This window comes from Epargyreus clarus, unplaced genomic scaffold (genome assembly GCF_041222505.1).
Source record: "Epargyreus clarus isolate Ecla_fem2 unplaced genomic scaffold, WU_Ecla_fem_2.2 ptg000005l, whole genome shotgun sequence".
In the NCBI taxonomy this organism is placed as follows: Eukaryota; Metazoa; Arthropoda; class Insecta; order Lepidoptera; family Hesperiidae; genus Epargyreus; species Epargyreus clarus.
In genome coordinates, this window is record NW_027332213.1 from 14,910,309 (window position 1) to 14,931,124 (window position 20,816).

Sequence of the window (20,816 nt, forward strand, 5' to 3'; positions counted from 1 at the left end):
CCAGATATGATTATATTCCTACCTGAGGTTGGCCACAGATGCGCCGCTACCCCTGAGGACTAAGCTGGAACGCCTCGGAAATGTCTGTCTCCCTTACCACACCCTTCAAACCGGAACACAGCAGCGCCTAACACTGCTGTTATTAGGTAGAAATAGGTGTGGCGGTGGTGCAGCCGGAGTCGAACCACAGAGGATTCTACCACCTTCAAACCTCAGTCCGCCGATGAGTAATAGTATCACGTGGGGAAGTTCATGAAAGAAGTTCATGCAAACAGTATTGCAGCCAATACAATTAGTCACCGTAAAATAAAGTCAGCTATAAATATACTTGTAATAAATTAGGTTGCTTACACTAGCTATCCATGCGTGTGTGATGCAATCATACTTATTTTTGTCAAAGTTCAAGTCGGAGACAATCATGTAGGTATCTGGTGGCCACTGTAATTCGCGGATATCTTGATACACCATGGAGTAATGCCCGTAATTAATAATCAATCTACCAATGTTTTGCCTACCAATGATCGAATTATGATACCTAATCTTTAAGACGACCCGCGTGGTGTAGCGGTCGCCATACCGGTCTGACGCGCAAAGGGTTCCGGGTTCGTTCCCCGGCCAGACAGATAAGATGAATTTAGATATCTGTTCTGGGCCTGGGTGGTTGTGTATTTATCTTTGTGTATTCTTTATGTGTCTATGGTAGCCATGATACAGGGAATCCTAGTGTGGGGCTGAGAAAGGTTTACTAGCTGACCCGGCAAACGTTGTGTTGCCATAAAAATAAAAAAAAATATTAAGGGTGAACAACCCTTTTTACTTGGGGGTATGAAAAATAGATAGTAGCTCATTCTAAGACCTACTGAATATGCATTAAATTTGGTGAAAATCGGTAAAGCCGTTTCGGAGGAGTATAGTAACTAACATTGTGACACGAGAATTTTATATATAAGATTAAGTTTATAGGATAGTTACTTTCCTCGACGCCCAGCTCCCATAACTGGATTTATTTAATATTAGTAACAAGCATAAGTTACTAATATTTATTAATTGGACCGTGTACTTACTAGGTATTCCTTTTACCTTACATTTGTATTTCTTTTACCGCACCAGTGGGTAACCTATTAAGTAAAAGCGCAAACCGACCATACGATTTAAATTCTTAAATCTTTTATCACATAATAGTGGATAACGAACCAAGATGAAAACTGCGTCTGAAATACATCATCGCAATCACGACATTTTGGAGGTCGCTGTATCAATAGTATTTATTGACATTACCGGCAGACGTCACACGGTTTAGCGCATCGATATATTCTGTGTTAGTAGAGTAAAGATTTATATATGTCATTACTGTCCCATTGCTGGATACGCGTCTCCTCCCAGAGTGAGAGCTTAGGCCATAAATCCTTTTTCAAATCGTTTCTCTATAAGCACGGTTAATGTGTGAATGCTCGTGAGCATAAAACGCTTTGCTCTGCTACCGAGTTACCGTCTGTGTACTAGAGTACACAGTCGGTAACCAGAGTAACTAGAGTACATACATAGTTGGTGACTCGGTAGTGTGTCGATGAATGGTCGCGGACTGTGCAGACTGTGCAGACGGTGCAGCGTGCAGTGCAGAACGAGTACAGTACTTACTCATGGTCAAAACATAAGCTACTTTGAGACGCAATTATTAATTCGTCATTCTAGTAGTGCGGGTAATCTATGAATGATCGTGACCATACTACGCTCTACGCGCTAGTGCCGTTAGTACACAGTCGGTAACTCGGTAGTGTGTCGGTGAATGGTCGCGGACTGTGCAGACTGTGCAACGTGCAGTGCAGTGCGGGTGCAGTATTCTGGGTCAAGTTGTGACTAGCTTGTGAGCTACGAGATAATATTCATATCACTTCTCTAGTAGCGCGGTTAACCTATGAATGATCGCGAGTATAGCGCTCTGAGCGCTAGTACAGAGTCGGTAACTCGGTAGTGTGTCGGTGAATGGTCGCGGACTGTGCAGACTGTGCAACAGTGCAGTGCAGTGCGGGTGCAGTATGTGTGCGCGCGTCGCTCTCGCGTTTGCCGCGCTCGCGGTGTTCGCGCCCGCCGCCGCCAGGTATAAGGTCGGTTTTTTATTTATAATTTATTTATATGAATAGTGTTTATTATTTTAATCATACATATACTTTAAACGTGAAATTATCTACTTATTAAAATAAAACAAAATTAAACTATTTATTAATAAAGACTTATTTACAGAATGTACGTATTATATACAAAAAGAGGAAAAAAACACTACCATAAAAATTATTGCTCTGGCTGTCTTTGAATGGTGTTACATTTTATTTTTATTCATATTCAGGCGACATAAACGCGTTATGTATTTTTTGACGAATTATTTTTGGAGTTCCAATTAAAATCGTAAATTACATTTTTATGGAGAATTTTTACGGAGTTAAATCTGATTATTTAAAGAACATTTTTATAATGAACGTTTAATTTTTATTTGTTGTATTTTCATATAGTCTATGTTTATCACTTAGTTAATTTTGTACGATGTAATATTTAAATTTTGCACAAGCAATAAATTAAAATTTCCCCTATTTATGCCTAGATGCATTAGAGCTAAATACAAGTATTATAACAGTAGGTACTCTAATATTTTCCAGAGTACATAAGTACCATCATGTTAATATTTTTAGTAAAAAACATCGTTCAAAATATTTCAGTAAAATAATACGTAAATAAATTTATAAAATTTTATAAAATTTAATCTACTTTGAAATTTAATTATCAATGAAATTAATATATGACATTAAAACATCCTAGTAACAATAGGTATATTAAAATAACTGTGTAATATGAGTAGCTATCATTCATCTTATATACCTCCCTTTTTTTTATAAATTATTATAATATACACGACATACTCATAATTAATTGGCAAGCAATTTGTTTATCAATAATTATTAGGTCGCGTTAATGACAGCGTGTTAAAGAACTTCATTTCATTGGAAATTTTGATAAATTTAATGAAACATGTTTATTTTTACAAAATTTGTGATATCGATGCACATGACAAAATAAATTTATTTTAGCGTTTATAGAATAATTCTTATTCTTGGCTTTAAATTGCAGGTAAATGTTTGTAAGGTAATCCAATATATTCCATTACAGTATAAAATACTTATCATTACTCTTATAATTGCTAGACATAGGGTACAAATTTAATGGGGCTTAGGTAGACCATATACGTTTCCGGTTCCCATGGAGATCCCATAGTTCTCTATGTAGCGCTGAAGACGGCCATCGGAGGGGTTTTACTGGATCACAAATCCACATAACCCGATGATGATCCCACAAATCCTAATGAAAAAACCTTTTGAAGGTTTTTCTCCACACTTGTCAAATGTGATTTTTTTTAACACATTTCAAGACTTCGCCTTGACGATTCGTATATCATACGAGTAACATATCGGTTTGATACGAATAGGGTTCCAGGTTCGGTTCGGCTCGAACACTTAAATGATTTTAGACATTCTGTCTGGGTGTTTATGTCTTCTTTGTGTGAGTAGACAGAACCCAGGATAATGTAACTGTGCGGATGTCATTGTAGAACACGCCCAGGATAATATTGTTTTTTATAATATAGGAGTAGCAGACGAGCGTGCAGTCCACCTAGTTGTAAGTGGCCACTGTCGCCCATGGACATCTGTAATCAACCCCAGTTAGGGTTAGATATTTCTACCTGAGGTTGGCCACAGATGCGCCGCTACCCCTGAGGATTAAGCTGGAACGCCTCGGAAAAGTATGTCTCCCTTACCACACCATTCAAACCAGAACACAGCAGCGCTTAACACTGCTGTTATGAGGCAGAAATAGGTGTGGCGGTAGTGCCGCCGGAGTCGAACCACAAAGGGTTCTATCACTTTCGAATCTAATATGCGGATATCACAACAGAAAGCCATATTTTCATCTCAATCAGGAAACATAAACAAGTGTTACTTTTACTATAAAATATATACAAGCAACTATTAATTATGAAAGATTACTGGTTGTGATAAGTAAAACTAATTGCCATGGCACCTAAGCACAACATAGGTCAGTTCTTGGGTCATACGATACTGACTAGGTACATTATATAGGGTTGTACTTGCTTTTAAAATTTTAAAGAACAATATTTTCTTAACAAATTATAATCTTTAAATTTGAAATAATATTTATGATTATTTTAACAAATGTTGGCATGATCATCATCGCTCCAGCAGTGAAGTCTTAGTGGTTTAAAATTCGATCTCTTAATCTGGAGTCTCAGATTCTAATCCCATGCATGACTACGAAGAAGCACGACTACGTTTTCGTTATCATGTGAGTATTAAAGATTAATTATTAATTCTAAACTGAACCGAGGATTGATGCTATCTTAAGTTATTTTAAAAACTATATTGAGTAGTGAGCATATAATTAATACAAAATAATTAACTTTGATGGCGGTAGAACCTTTTGTTGTTCGGTTTTTGCGTTATGGAAACAATTTTATACTCTGCTGTATTCTGGTTTGAAGGATATGGGATGGGAAACATACTTACGCGAGGTCTTTCAACTTAGTCTTAAGGGGCAGTTACACATCTGTGGTCAATTACCATCAGATGAATGCTAAAAAGTAAAATATTACAATTACACATTTATTTACTGTATTTTACACTTAATAAGTAAAAAAGTTAAAGTAAATTCGAAAAATAAAACTATAATAATGTAGGTAATTAACATCAATTAATTTAAGAGTGGCAGCCCTGGTCTTCACTCAGATTTCAGTTCCAAATAGGGGTGTCGGTGCCGTGGGAGCGATTATTCGCTGAGTATGCAAACCACCGGAGGAGATATCGGAAGATCGTGAGATTGTGATTATAAAGAAAGAAAGAAAGTTATATTATTATATAAATATAAGTTTATCCTCAAATGTTCACTGTTTATGATTTAGCAAAAAAAAATTTTGTCGGAAACCTACTTACTTAAATACGAGTAAGTATACCTTTTTTTTTAACGAGGGGGAAACCTTCATGGGGGTCCTCATCGCTTGTTGGAGAACTCCGGGATCTCCGACGGAACACAACCGGAGTCCTCCAAGCGCGATGCCCCAATCGGGCTCTGCCCTGGGAGAGCAGTTTTCGCTCCTCCCAAACCATCTGGTGCTCACGACGGTATGCGACCACACATACCTTACTGAACGGTTCGAGCTCCCACTCTTGCCGCCCGCAACCCCGGAAGCTCCCTTTTAGTCGCCTCTTACGACAGGCAGGGGATACCGTAGCCCTATTCTAGTCCCGGAACTACAGGGACAACGAGTATACCTAAGGATGCTAAGTAGTAGTTAAAACAACATCATTAAAAGAAATATGCGACTGTTTAAACTATAGTCTCTGTTACTCTCACAATTTAGACGAATCCAACGACACTTCGTAATTATGCTAAAATTCATCAAGCCGTTTGGGCTGGATGGCATGCCGAAGAAATGAGGCATACAAACATACATACGTTTAAAACATTACCCTCTGCAGTCGGTTAAAAATTAAGGTATGCGCAAATGTGGTTCGTTTCAGACTGTACACCACCCCAATTTCTACCTTGTAACAACTTATTCATGATTACAGAAACAGGTAAAAAGTATGCTATTACTCGTATATGCATCTATTAGTATGTGAAAATTACTTATTGGACAGTCAGAAACGTAACTTTATTCCCAAGGATACATCGGAAATAATATATGCGACAAGAATATAGTTAATAATATTTATCTACAGTACACCCACGCAAAAAGAAAATCTGTTGAAAAAACTATCCAGTAATTTTGTCATCACTTTAATATGAAGAATTAGATATTTTATGTATCCGTGCAGACAAATTTTATTGATTGCATTCCTGGGGGCCCTGAGACTGATATTTTTGCAAATATATTTAATTTAGGCAACTTAGGATAGGAAAACTGAAAAATTTTAACTAACTGATTTAGACCGTAGTTTTGAAGGTGGTACAACCCTTTGTGGTTCGACTCCGGCGGCACCACCGCCACACCTATTTCTGCCTTATAACAGCAGTGTTAGGCGCTGCTGTGTTTCGAAGGGTGTGGTAAGGGAGACATACTTTTCCGAGGCGTTCCAGCTTAGTCCTCAGGGGTAGCGGCGCATTTGTGGCCGACCTCAGGTAGGAATATCTAATCCTATCTGGGGTTAATTACAGATGTCCATGCGGCGGTGGACTGCATGCTCGTCTGATGTAAAAATCAGTGGTGCCTGGGATTTGAACTTTAGACCCCTCGATCAAGAGGCCGCGTTTCTTAATCCATAGGCTATCACTGCTTCAAGTCTTAGGTATTTCCTTATAATTCAAACCTATTTTGTGATTTATTTATTTATTTAATTCACAAAATCCACAGCTTGTAACAATCAATTTACAATCTAAACTTATAATATAGGTCTTGAAGCCAATTACGGATTTACAATATACTTATTAAGCTAAAAAACGTCACATAGTATTCACCACATTACTTAAGAATAAAAGCATGAGATTTATATATATATTTATATATTTCAACATATAAGTATATAAATAAACAAAGTGCTCGAGATTTTTTTTTTAAACGTGGAAGTGTGTATGGTGTGGGTGTGTGTGTGTGTGTGTGTGTGTATGTGTGTATGTGAGTGATTGAACGTGAAACAAAGTTTTATTATATAACGATATTTAAAATAAATATAAACATGATGTTAATAAAATTATAATTATAATATAATAATATAATGTATATGTATCCAAATAAGTACCTGCTATATAAACTCTTTTGCCTTTATGGTATTACAACTATTTAAGTTTTTACATTCGTTTATAATTTGAAAATTTCTTACAAAGTACCTTGGCAACTTCACGTTTGAATGAAGCTTTACTAGAGTGAAAGATATCAGTTGTATTAAATGTTTTATTATAAATTTTGTGAAGCCTATTGACAATCGAATTTTGGGCATAGTTAGTTCTTTTATGGGCAGTAGCAAAGAGTGCCGTATGTCTCGTTCGTGTACTTGGAACACAAAAAGTTAAAATTTGTAAGGCTAATTCACAACAGTCTATGTAATTATTACATATGCCATGTAGAAAGGACATATCAATTAAGATTCGTCTACTTTGAAGAGACATGCAATTGTAGTGGAGGCTAGACTCGCTGTCATGTGAAGAGCAGCCGGTAAATCGAAAGTGTAGGTGCTTTAGAAATTTAGACTGAATATTCTCAAGCTTTTGAATATACGTCACATATTGAGGATTCCATATTATGCTACAATACTCGAGAATACTTCTGACATAAGCAAAGTATAGTACTCGTAGACATCCAATGTCTGAAAAGGGCTTACTGACTCGTAAAACAAAACCTAAATTTTTGTATGCTTTCGCAACTATTGTATCGATATGTTCAGAAAATGTCAATTTTGAATCCATTACTACCCCTAGGTCAGGTACACTATTTAATTCGGATAAAGTAAAATTATTTATTTTATAATTGTATTTAATTGGATTAGTTTTTCTAGTGAATGATACAAGACAACATTTCTTTAAATTTACTCCAATACGATTTTCAATATAATAACAGTTTAATCTATCTAGATCGGCTTGAAGGTTGATACAATCAGTAATACCTTTAACTTCCATAAAGATTTTTGTATCGTCAGCATACATTAAAAATTTTGCATGCTTAAAGCATCTACCCACATCATATAAGTACGTGGCATATAACAATGGTCCCAGGATGGAACCCTGCGGTACGCCAGATGGAACTTCTATAAAGTCGGAGCGTGAACTACCTACCACTACAGCTTGAGAACGATTGCGCAGATATGATTCAAACCATCGCAACAAATCACCATGGATACCCAGTTCAGATAATTTACGTAGAAGTATATTATGGTCAACACGGTCAAATGCCTTTTCAAAATCCGTATATATTACATCAACTTGTGACCCACCATCCATACTATTAGCTACATAGTCTACAAAAACTCCTAGGTTAGTAGCAGTTGACCGACCCTTTATAAATCCATGTTGTTCAGAGGGAATCGAAGTGGCAATTATTGGATATATATAAGCATGGACTACCCTTTCACATAGTTTACTAAGTACGTTCAGAATCGAAATGGGGCGGTAGTTCTCTATTGTTGATTTAAGGCCTTTTTTATGAATTGGTACAATATGGGCCATTTTCCAAATGTGTGGAAAGTAACCTTCCTGAAAACATCGATTAAAAATTAGTGAGATAGGAAGAGATGGTGATGATGACACTTGGTGAAAAATATTGTTGGAATATTGTCGCTACCCGCTCCTTTCGTTATGTCAAGATTTTTAATTAGCTTTAAAATATACTCTTTGGTAATTTTAATGTCATGTATAGTTGCAAATTGCGATTGATTATTATGCGTAACTTGTACATTTGGATCAGTGGGTGTATTAAAATTTCTCCCAAAAAACTTATTAAACGCGGAGCAAATGTCAAAATGTTTACTGATAACTAAATTATTGTATGTCATCTGTTGTGGATAATTACAAATATTTTTTCTCTTAGATTTTACCAGAAATATTTGGGATTATTTTTAATTTTTTGTTGTGAAAATTTTATATAGGAATTATAACATTCGGACTGCATATCTTTTTGTCTACGTCTTAGGTCAGAAAATTGAGCATAGTCGTTTGGGTTTTTGTATTTTTTCCAATGTTTGTGAATTTTAAACTTTTCTTTAATTAAATTTATTAACGGCCTGCTATACCAGATGGGATAAGTTTGCACACCAGAGTGATGAGCCTGAGGAATATATGTTTGTATGCAGTTATTTATAATTGCATAAAAACCATCAACTATAGTCTCAATATTTGTATTATTGTCTAATATAAACGACCAATCCTGTTGATTTAACATTCCATTAATGATTCCATAACTCCAATACATAAATTCCATAACATTCCATAACATTCAATTTATTACAGATGTCTCCAGGCAGGCATGTTTCATGTTTCAATTTCATAAACCTACTTACATCAATGAATGTAAGGTACAAATAACCTATCCTAACCTTACGGATAGATGTTAAGATATGCATTGTTTATGAATTATTTGCTATCTGTCGGCCCAGATTTCACCGATTTCGCTAGAACATTGTTTAAACTATGCAAGTGTCAGATAAATGCTAGGTACAGGTCATGAAATGAGTTCTAGAAGTCTAGATAGATAGTTACGTGGTAACATTTCATTTACTGTTGCATGTAATGACGTATTAAATAAAATAATATTGTTCTATACAAAGTAGTGATAGCCTAGTTAGGAACGGCCTCTTGATCGAGGGGTCCGAGGTTCAAATCCCAGTCATAAACCTTCGATTTTTCAAAGTAATTGCATGTTAGAAATTAATTATCACTTGCTTATACGATAAAGAAAAACATAGTGAGAAAACCTGCATACCTGCATACTTAAAAAAAAGGTATGTGAAGTCTCATTCGCATTTGGCTAGCGTGGTGGATTATAGCCTAATCGTCCTTCGTCCTTCCCCGAGTATCTGTTTGGACGGTTCGAGTTCCTTCTCTTGCCGCCCGCAACCCCGGAAGCCCCCTTTAAGTTACAACAAGCAGGGGATACCGTAGCTCTATCCATTTTCAAAGACTATAGGCAAAGTATAGTCCGCGTAAAACTGCTAGTCCGCTCTGAATATAGAAATGAATGGCGTCGTCACAGCAAATTGTATGACTACACCAGCTCGCAACAGCTTCACAGCGGACTAGCAGTTTGGCGCCGACTACCTATAATATATATCCATACAGTATTATACATATATCCATACAGATTTAGTTGGAATGCCTTGTATAAATAAATGTCTCTCTTACAACACTTCTAATAAGGCAGACACATAGTTCATTACTTCTACAGTAAAACCACGAAGGGTTCTACCACCTTCCAAATGTACCAAGTAGATACAAATATAAATAGTCAACCATTTATATCTTCAACTAAAACAGTTTTCGACAAATGACATTATCGGCTAGTGATGTGCTATAAATACATTGCAAGATGCGATGCAAGCCAAGGTCAGTGGCGTAACGACACGTCACTATGCATGGGTGACGTTAGCTGTATCAACATTGGATCGGTAGGGCTGTCACTATGCCATTTTATTTATTTACTAGCTGACCCGGCAAACTTTGTACCGCCTCAAAATCTATTTATCAAATATATTTCATGTAAAATATAGCCTATGTTACTCGTGGATAATGTAGCTTTCGAATGGTGAAAGAATTTTTAAAATCGGTCCAGTAGTTTTTGAGCCTATTCATTATAACCAAACAAACAAACAAAGTTTTCCTCTTTATAATATTAGTGTGGATAAAAAATAGTAAAATATTTGCAATTGCTTTTAAAACATAGATTTAAAACTAACGATTATTTGGGTTTTATTATAAAATACAAATTATTAAATTAGTTTTTTGATAAATTAATTATTCGGTTAATTAATAAATTAATTAATATTAAATATAATAATCTTTGACTCTTTTATCAAATCAAAATTAATTCGAAGTGTGTGGAACCAAAGTATATTTAAAACAGTTTAATTTTTTAATACAAATGTAATTATAATACAAGTGTGGGATTTTTTTGCAAAGCCACAATTGCTTAAGCCAAAGTGATTTCTTATTTCATATATTTTTTTATTTATGTTGATTTCGTTTAACGCCATTTATTGTCAAAATAAATAAAAAAAAACATTTTGACAAAAAGTGGAGTTGCCTGATTTGCGAATTAAGGTATCGATATGTATATTTTTTACTACTTTTCTAATCTTGTTGCTTAGACCCTCGCTATTATTTATTTCATTATTCTAATTCACGACAAAGACCGTCAAAAACTTCATTAATATAAGTGGCACTTGTCTCTCGAACAAAGTGGTCCTTCAAGCCGGATACTTCAAAGATAGATATAATGAATAGTTACATATAAGGTCGAAATGGTGTTCTTACAAAAATAATATCAATTTTCATGGTATTTAGATCAAGAACACGTGTTGATAAGCGTGTTTGCTCACGAACAATTCGGCTCTGTTTGTCGAACAAACAAACATACAACACACATATGTATGCTATTATAGACACAATAACGTTCATATATAGACCATTTTCGGTTGAACATGTCCGTTGCGTGTACTGTTATTTATATTCGTATTGTAGTATTTATGTGCTTAGTTATTTTGAAATTTGTGCTACTTGTTTTTTAGTTTGGACAATTTAGTAGCTTTTTTAAATATTTCATCATTTGGGAATATATTCGGCAATATTAAAAGTATTACCAAATAATTCTTCGTATTTATGAAGTGATATAGAAAATTGAGAATATAAAAAATAAGGTTTTATTTTATGTGTGAAGTGTGGGGGACGGCGGATGTGTGCCTACAACTTCGACATTTATGAAGAACTTTTAAGCGGGTTTCTCACGATATTTCCTTCACCGTCATTAGATAAATAATGTGTATCTACTAAAATAGACTAAGTAGCAGATAACGCACAACGTAAACCGTTGAGTCGATGAAACGATTTCTAAATCTTGTCGCCTCATATTATTAAGTCAACCGACATCCAAAAAAATAACGACAGTTAATTAATTGTAAAAGAATATTTACCTATTCATCCAATTTATAAAATAAACACTTCAAGAACGATATTTATAATTATAAGTAGTCTTATCTATAACGCATGCGATGGTAAACTTCCAAAGAATTCATGCAACGCAATGTGTGTTATTACTCACTGTGGAGTGTTTACATTCTTCAGATTACTCAGATTTGTAACGATAAGGTACTTGTTACGATTTGTTACGATAAGAATAAACTTTAGACTTGGAGCACGTGGATTTTTAATATCGGGTTGATTGAAGAACCCCCTGTGGTAGACTCCGGCGGCACCTCCACCACACCTATTTCTGCCTAATAAGAGCAAAGTTAAGCGCTGCTGTGTTCTGGTGTGAAGGGTGTGGTAAGAGAGACTTACTTATCCGAGACGTTCCAGCTCAGTTCTGATGGGTGGCGGCGTATTTGATGACCTCAAGTAGGAATCTAATGTAAGGTAAATCTTATTTGGGGCAGATAACAGATGTTTATGGGCACCAGTAGCCAATTACCATCAGGTGGACTGCATGCTCGTCTGCTACGCTTATCTTATATATAAAATTCTCGTGTCACAATGTTAGCTACCATACTCCTCTGAAACCGCTTTACCGATTTTCACCAAATGTTATATGCATATTTAGTAGGTCTGAGAATCGGCTACTATCTATTTTTCATACCCCTAAGTGATAAGGGTTGTTCGCCCTTAACATTTTTTATATGGCAACACAACGTTTGCCGGGTCAGGTAGTATGATATAAAAAAAATCTCATTTTTGTCACCAAATCATGGTCGCTGTGTCCAATCATCGACCACATTATCATTTATTTAGTCATTAATACATTTCTTAAAAGTTAATAATTTTAATAACAAAATCTATACTAGATTTTGTTACTTAAATTTGTGTCACTGCCAACCCTAGCCGCAGTTTGGACAATAGCATTGTCCACGTCCACGTGATGTCTGCTGAAGACCTGTTGTTTGCACAATGCCTGCATGCACCTTTTGAAGAAATACAATCAAATATCTGTTTAAAAGACATTCCTTGCGTTTGACATAACCCACGGCGTCGCTCGCAGTTTGGGGTTTTACAAATAAACAACACAAAATAAAAGTTTTGAAGGTGGTAGAACGCTTTGCGGTTCGATTCCGGTGGCACCGCCGCCACACCTATTTCTACCTAATAACTGCAATGTTAGGCGCTGCTGTGTTCCGGTTTGAAGGGTGTGGTAAGGGAGACCGACTTTTCGGAGGCGTTCCAGCTTAGTCCTTAGGGGTAGCGGCGCATCTGTGGCTGACCTCAGGTAGGAATATCTAATCCTATCTGGGGTTGATTACAAATGTCCATGGGCGGCAGTAGCCACTTACCATCAGGACTGCATGCTTGTCTGCTACTCCTATATTATAAAAAAAAATCTATACCTCGGGAACAGTACTTCTTTACGGGATAAAAGGTACCTTATGTCATTTTCAGAACCTTTAATAAAGTGTGCACAAAATTTTATAACAATTGGTTATGTAGTCAAGGCGTGAAAGTGTAACACACAAACTGACATTTGCATTTGTAATATTAGTTAGGATTCAAGTAATATGCGAGTGTTCAGTCCACTTGATGGCAAGTCGTGACTGCCGTGTTGACATGTGATCAAGCGTAAACAGCATTGGATTAGAACTGAGATCGGCCGCAGATCTCATGCTGCTTGAGTGCTGAACTAGAATGCTTCGTGTCTTTCCATTAATTTAGATTTACGCCAACAATATCGATCTTTATAACAAACTTTTATTTTGTTTCATTCATTTGTAAATACAATAATATTATATGAGGTTAAATTTAAATTTTAAAACATTTAAAATTTTGATACACGTCTCATTTGGATGCCACTTCATAATAGTGACGTCATTCTAAATCTAATATAGTAGACGCCCCAATGTAGATGCTAAAACGAAGTTACTAAAAAATTGTTTTTTTTTTAATTTGTTTTGATTAGGACGCTGTGTTAACATATTTACGAGTATATTAGGGAGACGTTTGTCTATTGATAAAATTTAGGTAGATAGTAGTATAGTGGTAGAACCCTCTATAGTTCGATTCCGCCGCCACCTCCGCCACACCTATTTCTGCCTAATAACAGCAGTGCTAAACCCTGCTGTGTTCGGGTTTGAAGGGTATGAGACATACTTATCAGAGGCATTCTAGCTTAGTCCTCAGGGGTAGTACATCTGTGGCCGACCTCAGATAGGAATCTAATCTTATCTGAGGATCTTACTTCTTGCAAATATGGGTGCATAGCGACAACGTGTGCACCTAGCGTTTTGTTAACCACTTCACGTGTAACACATGATGTACAGCTGGCAGTGTTTATCTGTTTTTATCACATTATACCATCAATATGCAGTAATGCGATCGTGTGTGTATAATCGATCAATTATTGATTGACGCTCCACGCAGTATATTATATTATATTAAACTGACGAGACTATGGAAAATTATTTTACATCGACGATAAAAAATCTTATATACCTACCTATATGACAAAATTAAAGATATATAATATCCTTCACATTCTTAATGTAGCTTTACCACTATGCATGCTCGTGTATAAGATCTGAATTTATTATTATTTATATTATCAGGTATCACCAGTAACAATAAATTTATAATATTTTTTTAAGAATCATAAGAATATGTTGTTCCTACTCAAGCTTTTTCACCAACTTCTTGTTGAAAATAACTTTAACAATAGCTCTCTCTGTAAGATGATTATGTATTGCATCATCATCATCAAGAACCCATTACTGTCCCACTGCTGGGCCCGTGCCTCCTCCCATAATGAGAAGGATTAGGCCATAGTCCACCGCGCTGGCCAAGTGCGTATTGGTAGACTTCACATACCTTTGAGATTATTTTTTTGTAAATCTCAGGTATGCTGGGCTCCTCACGATGCTTTTCTTCACCGTTTAGCAAATGATAACTAATTTTCTAATACGCACATGACTTTGAAAAATCAGAGGTGCGTGCCTGGGATTTGAACCTCGGACCTCTCGATCGAGAGGCCGAGTTTCTTAAGCACTAGGCTATCACTGCTAAGTATTGCGTAGTGGTACACTATCGGTCGAACGCACTTTGTTCCGGATTCTACTCTGAATAGGCGTTCCTGAACCTTTTTTTTTTATAATATAGGAGTAGCAGACGAGCAGGCAGTCCACCTGATGGTAAGTGGCTACTGCCGCCCATGGACATCTGTAATCAACCCCAGATGGGATTAGATATTCCTACGTGAGGTCGGCCACAGATGCGCCGCTACCCCTGAGTACTAAGCTGGAACGCCTCGGAAAAGTAAGTCTCCCTTAGCACACCCTTCAAAACGGAACACAGCAGCGTCTAACACTGCTGTTATTAGGCAGAAATAGGTGTGGCGGTGGTGCCGCCGGAGTCGAACCACAAAGGGTTCTACCACCTTTGATAAGTAAAGAAACCTCGCCGCCTTGAAATTGAATGAAGTCACAAACGGCTGAGTTTTCAGTTATTTTTTTGTATTCTTGACAAATAAAAAACATTTTTAGAGAAAATTTACGAATAAATAACTAATATTGCGTAATTTACATAATAAATAAATAAGTATTTCAAATATTTTAGGGAAATTTTAGCACGGAGACGTAGCAAAACTTTTTTACGTAACTATTTCAATTGTCTAGAGTGAATAATCTTTAATAAGCTATGTTCTGACCAGGAAAAGAATTCTGGGTCCGGGTATTTGTATACTACACACATCGAAGTCGATATCCAGATTTATGATCATTGCCACACATATAACAATTACATTATTTTATTGTAGCTATACTTACTAATTTACCTCATTTTAGTTTTGAGTCGAGGTCGAAACTGCAGATTTATGATTCCCAAACATATAACAATTACTTATATTACAACTAAAACTATCCTAGCCCAGTTCAACAAACAACCCGAGTGTACCATCGATGTTAATTTTATTTATAAACAAGCAGACACGAATGTTTATGCGGACGCACTTTATTACGCTAGTTACTGTAATATTCGCGATTCAGCGGCCTCGCGTTTCAGCAATCGTTAAACATGTAGTTTTACTTTTATGATGTCACAAAGGAAACATAAAATAAGATTTACATAGCCGTTGGTTCTTCCGGTGTGTTTATTGTTACTGTCCTCTGCTGGGAACGTCTTGAATGCGATTACATTACAGGACCGATACTTTGAGTTTTGTTTTTTGGAGTTTACTCCTTAAGAAACGATTTGAGTTATAAGGCCCGGTACGGAAATTTTATGAGGAGTAAAATCAAATGTAACACGAAAAGTTGAGGCGTAACGGAAGCCAAAATATGAATCAAGAGTGCTTTTATTAATTTTAAATACAGTAAGTTCAAATCCCATATGAAAGTAATTATTACAATAAAAATAATACGCAATATATAAAACATTAAAACGTCATTAACTAATTTGTTTACATTTTTGCATAAATTAAGTTATAGGTTTGATCATTTATAAACACTGTGAAAAATATGAACATTGGCGCCATAATATGATTAACAATCTTTTATGAACGTTTTTAAAGAAGAGTAACATATAAAATCAGTAAGCAATTGAATAAGATATAATATTAGCTTAAACATTTTTTTACATAAAGAGGCTTTTGTAAGTTACTGATATATTAATTTAACTTATAAAAATGGATGCATTATTGATCAGCACCATCTATCAACGATAAACGGGCAAAATCAAAACAGTATTATTTAATATTTATTACAGAATTATTGCTAATGAATTATGGTCAAAATAAGTTATATAAAATTAGCAATACGTTTTAAATGAATTCTAGAATTATAAAACATTCAGAAACAATCCAAATTACATATAATAACATGTTTATTGAGTCTCATATAAATTTCATCCGTTAATTGCAACAAGGATATTTTATAGATGGCAAAGAAATTATAATTATTAAGTTTTAAGTTATAAAACGTTTAACATTGTTTTAAATATAAATAATTATATTATATTAAAATTTACTTTAATATAAACAATTATATTAAGTTACCATTATAATATTTGGAACCAAAATACATAGATTGATAAACTTGCAAACTTACAATTTATAAAACTTGCCACTAGATGGCGCTATTTTATATTATTTTGTAACATACTTTATGTAATACGCATTATTGAAGTAATATAAATAATCCGAATAATTACAGATAAAAAAGCGTACTATAAAGTAAGTGATTATTTGACTGACAAAACGGTGTGGTCTGAATTAGCTCCAGCTCCACATGTACCATTACGTTAAGGTAACATTGTCAAAAACATTTTTTATATCACGGCGTGCGTAAATTGACGTTTTACGCACGCTTCGCGTGCGCAAAACCCATTTCCGACCCCGTAATATAAAATTTTATACAACACGCGGACGAAAAATGTTTTTCTGACTCGTGTGATTGCAGTCCTCGCCTGCGGCTCGGCCTGCAAACTCACACTTGTCAGAAAAAAATTTTTCGTACTCGTATTGTAATGTACTATTTTAAAAGATGTGTGTTATGGAGTTTCTTTCGCCGCTTCTTCTCCATAACGAAACACCTTGTGAAGTGGTGGTAGTTGCTTTGACATTCAAAAAGTGATCTGTAAAGAACATATTTTGAATAAAAAATTTTGATTTGATTTGATTTGATTTGATATATGTTTGTTTCTCTTATCATTTTAGCAGATGCGTTCATTTACCTACCCTTTTTTCTATTCGATATATATCATAATTATCATTCGTAAGGAGTAAACTCCAATCGTGCGTCGTAGCTGACACACACACACTTTTTTTTATAATTGTATTATTAAATTGAGACTATTAAAAAAGGTTTTTTTACCACATTTAATTTGAAGGATTTAGACATTTCAGGACTTTTAAAAGTAGTGCAGATTAGTGAAGGACATGTCCAGTAATGGACTTTCAAAGGCTGATGGATCGATCTTCTCCTTACCATCAAGTGATAATTAATTTAATTAAAATATCTATATGACTAGATCTGAATGACTACTATGGCTTGGTATAAAGTGTCCTTCAACTTGATAGATTGACAATCAATAGGGATATTTGCGTACATACGACAATTGAGAGTAAGACCAAATTATTTTAATTAAATTAATTTTGGTACTTCTTAAAAAAAAACTTGCCAGCATTACCATAATCAAACTTAATAAATATGTGATTTAATTTCGAACATGACCAAATTTCTTATTGTGCTCCATATGTCCCATTCAGAACTTCGTCCGGTTTAGCCCTTTTGATCCCTTAGGTAGTTCATGCGCTGCCTCATAAATCTAATTCTCTTACGAGTATGTTAAATGTAAAGTACAAACCTTCAATAGGTACTAAAATTAGTAATGTTCTGTTTCTAATCTGTCGCTGCAATCTAATCTATGTGTTATTTGTTTACATGTCTATCGACATTGATATTGATTCATCGGTACCTACTGCATACGCCTTTGATATTAATTTGTAGTTTAATTTAAGACTTTACAAGGTAACCACCCACCGTGATTCGACTCCGGAGATACTACCTTTGTGGTTCGACTCCAGCGGCACCACCGCCACACCCATTTCTGCTTCATAACAGCAGTGTTAAGCGCTGCTGTGTTCTGTTGTGAAGGGTGTGGTAAGGAAGACAAGTAGACATAATAAACTATATCATTGGAGACATACTTATCCGAGGCGTTCCACCTTATCCTCAGGGGTAGCGACGCATCTGTGGTCAACCCTTTTGAAGGTGGTAGAACCCTTTGTGGTTCGACTCCGGCGGCACCACCGCCACACCTATTTCTGCCTAATAACAGCAGTGTTAGGCGCTGCTGTGTTCCGGTTTGAAGGGTGTGGTAAGGGAGACAGACTTTTCTGAGGCGTTCCAGCTTAGTCCTCAGGGGTAGCGGCGCATCTGTGGCCGATCTCAGGTAGGAATATCTAATCTTATCTGGGGTTGATTACAAATGTCCATGGGCGGCGGTAGCCACTTACCATCAGGTGGACTGCATGCTCGTCTGCTACTCCTATATTATAAAAAAAAACCCACATCACTGTGGTGTGTGACATCCGTAATCAACCCCAGGTAGGATTAAATATTCCTATCTGAGGTTGATTACAGATGTCTATGGGCGGTAGTAGCCACTTACCATCAAGTGGACTGCATGCTACACTTACTCTGCCTTATTACAATAAAGCTGCGTAATAGGTTGAAGGGTGTGATAATGCAAAAGCACTTATAAGAGGCTTTGCAACTAAGTTGTAGTCACGTTGCAAAGTCGAGTAAAACCGTAAACCTACCTTATATTAGGACGTCTTAGCTCCAAACTACAAAGTGCTCAAGGGTAGCTACCGACCACAGGACTCCAATATTATTAGGGATTGATTGATTACAGATCTTCAGCGGTCTTCAACAGGTCTTTAAGCGGAAGTAACCATGTACCATCAGGTAGATTGCATTTTGGCAAAGAGAGATCCCCCGCCGGGCTAGGTGATCGTGCCCGGGGAGCGGCCGTGCTCCAACAGTCTTGGTTCGGAGCTTGTATATATGCAAGATGTTTAGAAAACTTCGATAGCGTGATTCAGCAGCGGTATCTCTTGACGAGTACCGGGGAAGTCGCTACAGTATGCTCTTTTCCTACTTCCATATTTTTAACTGACATAATTTTTGTTAGCTTATTTTACAATTTAAAAAGCTTATAGCCTTTACTTTATAGAATTTATATTTCTAAAGTAACATCGGGTTGTTGCCCCTCAAAAGGCAGTTTTACAACCCCGTAGGCGTTAAAACGTTTACTATAAACATTCTTTGCACTATTTTAATTCCAGCCTTGGATCCGTACAGAAACGTTAGACACGCACGTCAGTTCACCAAAATATGGTTTACGAGATCGTTAAAAAAATCGCGCGTTCCCTCTGTCGAAGATAACGTAATGCCGTTAATGTAACAAGTTCGCATAGTTCAAGGAGAAATAAATTTCCCAAAGATCTGTGAAATCTAGCAATCCGCACTTGGCCAGCACTGAACTATGGCTTCAATTTCAGCTTCAATGTTTAGGGTAGGTACGTTGAGCCATTAGCCATGACCAATAAAATCATTAGTAATGATTCGTTACATATTTAATTCCAGTTGGAATCTTTATGGGCAACTTGAAAACATCCTGCAAGTTTAGGATATTTCTCCCTTTTCCTCGATTCGTATGGGAGCACCCTGGTAGAGTAATCTAGGACAGCGTTTCCCAGCCTTTTTCAGTGCACGGACCCTTAGGAAATCAAGCATAGTTTTCACGGACCCCCTAAATAAAATAAACACCAAAAAAAAACGGATTAGGTATTGTGTTTTAGTCATTACAGATACAAAAAAAAAAAACAAATACAGAAGGTAATTATAACTGTTTATTATGAAAAATATGAAAAAAAAAATTGTGAAGGTTGGTATTGTTTTTTTGCAATTAAATCAGGGATATTCGAGTTGTGTAATCTGTTTCTGTATTTGTTTCTTGTATAAACAAGAGTAGAGAATGCCTTTTCACGTACTCGTAGTTATGTGGATGAAGAAAGCAGTAAAGCGGCCCTTTTGTTTTTAATGAACGATTTATGTATGATCCAGAGATGACACCGCGGACCCCCATACATATACTCGCGGTCCCCCAGGGGTCCACGGACCAGAGGTTGGGAAACGCGGATCTAGGACTCTCCCAGTATACCTATAGACCGGTGCCCAGCGGTGGGATAAAAAGGAGTTGGAGCCAAGTGTATTTATTTTCTATACTTGACGATGAAAATCTTAAAGAAATTAAGCCATTAGTCATGTGCACAGTTCAAAAAACGGTAACGCTAAAAATTAGCAACATGGTGCAAAAAGTAATTAACGTTAGCGGTAGTCAGGTATAGTAACAGTGATTTGTTTTTGCAAGCGACACCCGGGCAGGACTTAGTTTAATAAGATCATAGTGGTTTAAATTTTAGATTTACCTTGTTTTAATTATCTCTGAAATTTTAAAAAGATTTTGTCATTTTCACATTTTTTAGAGATTTGACAAGAATTAATGTGATCGCATTGACTCGTATGCATTGAATTTAAAGCTTTTACAAATTTTGCCCCCATAAGGGTTGAATG

The 20,816-nt window shown here is 36.0% G+C and overlaps 1 protein-coding gene across 1 annotated transcript in view; it reads left to right on the plus strand.

Moving 5' to 3' along the window:
• The first annotated feature begins 1,958 nt into the window (after positions 1 to 1,958).
• Positions 1,959 to 20,816, plus strand: part of LOC140742397 (uncharacterized) — a 32,080-nt gene continuing 13,222 nt past the window's right edge. The window contains exon 1 of the mRNA XM_073073325.1: positions 1,959 to 2,105. Within this exon, the coding sequence (XP_072929426.1) occupies positions 2,037 to 2,105 (69 nt within the window). The 5' untranslated portion in view covers positions 1,959 to 2,036. The remainder of the gene's footprint in view (positions 2,106 to 20,816) is intronic.